This window comes from Mustela putorius, unplaced genomic scaffold (genome assembly GCF_011764305.1).
Source record: "Mustela putorius furo isolate JIRA1106 unplaced genomic scaffold, ASM1176430v1.1 tig00003909_pilon_pilon_pilon, whole genome shotgun sequence".
NCBI classification, from domain to species: Eukaryota; Metazoa; Chordata; class Mammalia; order Carnivora; family Mustelidae; genus Mustela; species Mustela putorius.
In genome coordinates this window covers 4392435-4398521 of record NW_025422057.1, presented here as the reverse complement: position 1 = coordinate 4398521, position 6087 = coordinate 4392435, and the positions used below count along the sequence as shown (strand labels likewise).

Genomic DNA, 6087 nt, shown 5'->3' with positions numbered 1-6087 from the left:
TTGTTGTTGTTGTTGTTTTGCACATTTCACTTGGCACAGGGGACACGGCCTGTAGAGGCTTTTTTTCTAGACCGTAGTATTTTTCAAAAATTGCATTTAGGTTGCATTACTTATCTATATTTAAAAATCAGATCATTTTTTACATGAAAATATGAACTTCTTCTTTTGGCAAACTGGAGGAACTGGATAGTGGGGGGGGCACTCTCAGTTCTCCAGGCCCCCCGTCAGGCCCCCCGTCAGGCCCGCCGGCTCTTGAGTGTTCCTGCCAATCTCTGCCTTCCAGAAAGAGGCAGCTGCTGACATTGATCCTTGGATCTGCAGATTCTGCCTTGCACACAGCACAACGCCGGATCTGTGGGTCGTTCTCCCTGGGTCCTCAAGGGTGTGCTGTGGAGACATCCACCTCTGTAACCTTGGCCTTTACTGGAGGCAGCCTGAGCCTGGAGGCCAGACCCTGGAGCCTCCTGACCCTAGGGATGGTCTGTCTGTGGTCCAGGCGCCCTTCAGACCCCCAAGTCAGGCCAGGTCCCCCTAGTCCTCAGACGGGCGAGCTAGCCAGGCAGTCACTGCCAAGATTGGAGCTGAGCTGGGGCAGCCTGACCTCTGGGCAAATGCAGAAGTTGGGGGGAGGAAAAGGCACCCGCCCACACTCTGAGGTTGCATTTGGCAGGGCAGGGATAGAGCCCTGTCTGCGGTGTGGGGCTGGGCCCAGCTCTGCCCCTTGGTGTCAGGCATCTCCCCCATCAGACTGTACTTGAGTAGGCGCCAACGCCCCGGCAGAGCAGGGAGGGGACTCACTGGATGCGGAAGTGTGGCAGCCTCAGGCCCGATCTGCTCCCCAGGCAGCTCTGCAGTGGAGGGGGCGGGGAAGAGGAGAGGACCCAGGGCTCTTAGTGGCTCAGCCTGGGTCACCCTGGCTTTGCCCTCTCGCTTGGCTCGTGAGGTTGCTAGTCAGAGGGGAGAGGCATTGGCTCAGCCTGGAAGGAGGGTGTCTTGTCGGTTGGCCTCCTTCTCCTCACAGACCCGCTGCCCCCAGGGCACCTCTGCATCAGCTGGTCACTCGAGTCATTGCCGTGCTGTCATTTATTAGAAATACCTGCGTTAGCCGCTTACAGGGACGGGAGTCAGCATGAGGCCCTGCCTGGGGGGAGGCTGCTTAACACGTGGGGCATGAGATGCACAGAGGCCCTTTAGAATACACCAGCACTGGGATGTGGGGGAAGGAGGCTACCGGCCTGCGATGCTCCCACTGCGCTCAAGGCTGTGCTTAGTGCTTCTGGGAACTCAGAGCCAAGGAAGCTGAGTTGTTGCCTTTGAGGGGCATCCACTGAATCTGAGGGAAGGCAGTCACCCCACACGGCCAGTTCACTCCAGCAGAGTGGGGTCTGTGCTTATAGAGAGTCTCTAGGATCCACAGGAGGAAAATCAAGTAGGCTTCCTGGAGGAGGAGGCATTTGATATGCTCCTTGGGAGCAGGTCCATTTTGATGAGGAGAGGGCAGCACGGCAGTCTGGGGTGGCGGGGGCTCAGGCAGAACTTCAGGGGGAGGGGTGGGAGCAAGGCCACCAGAGCCCCTCGGAATTGGGTTTCACTGGGCTGGTCCCAGGGAGCCACACGGCAGCTGCTCTTGATCCGAGGACATGCGACCTTCTGAATGAGAAAATTCAGCCAGGACCAGTAGGACTGGGAGCTCGAAGCTCTAGAAGACCTGATTGTGGCCTGGCCACAGCCTGACCCAAGGGCCAGGCTACAGGCTACACCCCGTGCCCTGAGCTCCTGCCTGAGGTCCTGGGAGCTCCGCACGCCGTCCTCAGAACAGAACAGCGGGCAGCTCATCCCCCAACCTCCTCTACTTTCCCACGATGGGGGGGAGGCAGGTGCCCCAGGAACGCGGGGTCATAGGTTACTTGAGGGTCCGGGGCTCCCCACTGTGCCTTCACTGCCCCTCGGGGAGTCTGGGAGTCTGGGATGAAGCCACCAGGCCCTCAGGTCAAGCTCCCTTGCGTGGATCAAAACCACTCATCTCTTCGATGGGGAGCACGGCGGATGGGGCCCATGGCGGGCTTTGCAGACTCTCAAGTGTGGTGCTGGGGTCCAAGAAGAGCTGAAGAAGGTTCTGTTCTCAGGGAAGAAGTTTGAATGGGACGGAGGGCAACAAATTTGCAAACTGTAAGGTGCAGCCTAGTGTTGGGGATCTTTCCTTGCCCAAACCCCACTTTCCCTGTTATCTGAGTCCTTGCCTGGGGTCTCCCATGGCGATGGGGCCCGGCTCTGCCCGCAGGCCCTCCCGCCCCAGGCGCGCCGCAGCCGCTGCTGGCCTGGCTTCTGCTACCTCTGATGCTGCTCGTCCTCCTCCTGCTCCTCGCCGCCTACTTCTTCAGGTAGGAGTGTCCCCGGGGCGCGGGCGGACTTGCCCCAACCAGCTCTGAAGAGGAAATGAGCTGCTCGAGGCTGCAGGGCGGGTGTGGGCCCAGACAGAGGGTGGCGGGGCCGGTGACGGGAGGGGCTGGGGACCCGCGGGGTTGGGGACCGGAGGCCAGGGTGGCTCGGCCCAGCCATGAGCAGCAGGAAGAGCTTCTCCCGGCTCACCTGGTGGGTATCGCCACACAAAGTCCCTGTGGTCTGGGAAATGCCCCCGGGCCCGGAGCTAACCGGTCTGTGTCTCCAAGGTTCAGGAAGCAGAGGAAAGCCGTGGTCAGCGCCAATGACAAGAAGATGCCCAACGGGATCCTGGAAGAACAAGGTACCCGGGGGCCGGGGGCGGGGGTGCGGTGGGTGTTGCGCTCTTTCTGACCTCACCGGGGGCCGTGGTCTGCCTTTTGTTTTAAATGTTAAACTCCCTCAGCTTCGAGACTCCCATCTCGCTCTCCCTGGTTTGACGCTAGCCTTTAGGGTGGTAGAATTTTACCATTTCAAGACTTTTCTCCATTTCTCTCTGGTGGGAAACAGACACTTGCTTTCAGTTTGTGGCTTTGTTGGAAACGTTCACATCTGGTCGTTTTTTTTACGGAGTTTGGACATGTAATGTTTTTCAGTAAGCCCTCACAGTCCTTCTAGAACGAGATGGCCTGGTTCTTACTCTAAAGCGCTCTGACGGGTTTCCCTGAAATTTGCACTGGTCCGGAGCGCGATGCAAAAAGGGAGCCGATGTGTGTGTGTGTGCAGCGGGCATGGTTGCTGTCGGTGGAGGGCTTCCAGACCTTTCTCCCTCCGCTCTGAGTCCAGTTCAGAAAGCGTTAATGCAACTGACAAGGCACGTTGTTTCTTTGCCCCCCCCCCCCAGCCAGATGGCCGGGAAAGTTGTGTGAGGCAAAAGCTTTCAAAAGTATTGGTTCACACCAGTGGCTGTTGCTTCCTCTGGTCGCCTGCTGCCGGCTCGTTCCACGCCAGGAGGGAACAAACACGCTATCAGACTTGAGACGCGCTGGCAGGACAGGCAGCAGGGACGGACTCGGGGGGGAGGGGGGCTCCAGGGCAGTTTCTCAGGCTTGGGGCCGGGCGTACCTTGTTAGGTGCTAACGTGGCCTCCGAGGCTCCCCTTCCTGCCCCGATTCCCTGCCCAGCACCTTTGAGCAGCCGGAATGGGAGGGAGGAAGGTGTGGCTGGTGAGCCCCGGAGGCCCCCGCCAGACTCCTTCTGACACATCTTCTCTCCGAGGAAGGAGCCCGGGGAGGAGCTCTTGGCTGGGCCGCAGAACGGCGCTGCAGGTGGGGACAGGCCCTCGGCCGCCTGACGGCAAAGGTTCCACGTCAACCCTGCTGAGAATATCGGCGCATGTTCCGGGGAGGGACGCACATGCCAGGGATTGCTCCGTTTGTCTCGCTCGGAGTTGATGGAAGGAATTTGGCCAGGAACTGCCCCGCAGCCAGCCCTTCCCGGGGCCTCCCTGCGCGCTCGCTGCCGAGCAAGCGCATGTTTGCCTCGCTCCTCCTGCAGCTCACGGGCTGGCCGCATCCAGGGCCGTGTGTGTCACGAAGAAGACAAGGCTGAGGGAGACTCACATCCTAACCGGTTCCCGGTCTCTTCCCAAGTCCGACAAATGACTCTTGCTAGTTCATCAACATAGTCTTCCTCCTCATTTCAATCCCGGAAAATTGAGCGGACGGGCGGACTGCCCAAATCCTTTGCAGAAGGAGCTGAGGCGAGGGGTCAGAAATAAGGCATCTGTGGTGGGTGGGAGCTGTCCCCTCCCCCTTCAGTTTGAGGTGGGAGCTGTCCCCTCCCCCTTCAGTTTGAGGTGGGAGCTGGTCCCCTCCCCCTTCAGTTTGAGGTGGGAGCTGGTCCCCTCCCCCTTCAGTTTGAGGTGGGAGCTGGTCCCCTCCCCCTTGAGTTTGAGGTGGGAGCTGGTCCCCTCCCCCTTCAGTTTGAGGTGGGAGCTGGTCCCCTCCCCCTTGAGTTTGAGGTGGGAGCTGGTCCCCTCCCCCTTGAGTTTGAGGTGGGAGCTGGTCCCCTCCCCCTTCAGTTTGAGGTGGGAGCTGGTCCCCTCCCCCTTCAGTTTGAGGTGGGAGCTGGTCCCCTCCCCCTTCAGTTTGAGGTGGGAGCTGGTCCCCTCCCCCTTCAGTTTGAGGTGGGAGCTGTCCCCTCCCCCTTCAGTTTGAGGTGGGAGCTGGTCCCCTCCCCCTTCAGTTTGAGGTGGGAGCTGGTCCCCTCCCCCTTCAGTTTGAGGTGGGAGCTGGTCCCCTCCCCCTTGAGTTTGAGGTGGGAGCTGGTCCCCTCCCCCTTCAGTTTGAGGTGGGAGCTGGTCCCCTCCCCCTTCAGTTTGAGGTGGGAGCTGGTCCCCTCCCCCTTCAGTTTGAGGTGGGAGCTGGTCCCCTCCCCCTTCAGTTTGAGGTGGGAGCTGTCCCCTCCCCCTTCAGTTTGAGGTGGGAGCTGGTCCCCTCCCCCTTCAGTTTGAGGTGGGAGCTGGTCCCCTCCCCCTTCAGTTTGAGGTGGGAGCTGGTCCCCTCCCCCTTCAGTTTGAGGTGGGAGCTGGTCCCCTCCCCCTTGAGTTTGAGGTGGGAGCTGGTCCCCTCCCCCTTGAGTTTGAGGTGGGAGCTGGTCCCCTCCCCCTTCAGTTTGAGGTGGGAGCTGGTCCCCTCCCCCTTGAGTTTGAGGTGGGAGCTGGTCCCCTCCCCCTTGAGTTTGAGGTGGGAGCTGGTCCCCTCCCCCTTCAGTTTGAGGTGGGAGCTGGTCCCCCTCCCCCTTCAGTTTGAGGTGGGAGCTGGTCCCCTCCCCCTTCAGTTTGAGGTGGGAGCTGGTCCCCTCCCCCTTGAGTTTGAGGTGGGAGCTGGTCCCCTCCCCCTTCAGTTTGAGGTGGGAGCTGGTCCCCTCCCCCTTGAGTTTGAGGTGGGAGCTGGTCCTCTCCCCCTTGAGTTTGAGGTGGGAGCTGGTCCCCTCCCCCTTCAGTTTGAGGTGGGAGCTGGTCCCCTCCCCCTTCAGTTTGAGGTGGGAGCTGGTCCCCTCCCCCTTCAGTTTGAGGTGGGAGCTGGTCCCCTCCCCCTTCAGTTTGAGGTGGGAGCTGTCCCCTCCCCCTTCAGTTTGAGGTGGGAGCTGGTCCCCTCCCCCTTCAGTTTGAGGTGGGAGCTGGTCCCCTCCCCCTTCAGTTTGAGGTGGGAGCTGGTGGTCCCTCCCCCTTCAGTTTGAGGTGGGAGCTGGTCCCCTCCCCCTTGAGTTTGAGGTGGGAGCTGGTCCCCTCCCCCTTGAGTTTGAGGTGGGAGCTGGTCCCCTCCCCCTTCAGTTTGAGGTGGGAGCTGGTCCCCTCCCCCTTCAGTTTGAGGTGGGAGCTGGTCCCCTCCCCCTTCAGTTTGAGGTGGGAGCTGGTCCCCTCCCCCTTCAGTTTGAGGTGGGAGCTGTCCCCTCCCCCTTCAGTTTGAGGTGGGATCTGGTCCCCTCCCCCTTCAGTTTGAGGTGGGAGCTGGTCCCCTCCCCCTTCAGTTTGAGGTGGGAGCTGGTCCCCTCCCCCTTCAGTTTGAGGTGGGAGCTGGTCCCCTCCCCCTTCAGTTTGAGGTGGGAGCTGGTCCCCTCCCCCTTCAGTTTGAGGTGGGAGCTGGTCCCCTCCCCCTTCAGTTTGAGGTGGGAGCTGGTCCCCTCCCCCTTCAGTTTGAGGTG

At 60.7% G+C, this 6087-nt stretch overlaps 1 protein-coding gene across 12 annotated transcripts in view; it reads left to right on the top strand.

Annotated features, from left to right (window-relative positions):
- PTPRE (protein tyrosine phosphatase receptor type E) overlaps positions 1-6087 on the top strand; it is a 152396-nt gene that overhangs the window by 110410 nt on the left and 35899 nt on the right. For 9 of the 12 annotated variants that reach the window (XR_006603135.1, XM_045068536.1, XM_045068532.1 and 6 more), the window contains 2 exons: positions 2282-2381; positions 2670-2743. Coding sequence is in view for 10 of the 12 variants with exons in the window: in XM_045068536.1 (XP_044924471.1) it covers positions 2282-2381; positions 2670-2743 (174 nt within the window). In the remaining 2 variants the exon portion in view is untranslated. Of the gene's footprint in view, positions 1-2281; positions 2382-2412; positions 2593-2669; positions 2744-3778; positions 4149-6087 lie in introns of those variants that run through there. The other 3 variants (XM_045068538.1, XM_004751719.3, XM_045068539.1) reach the window with 3 other exon arrangements.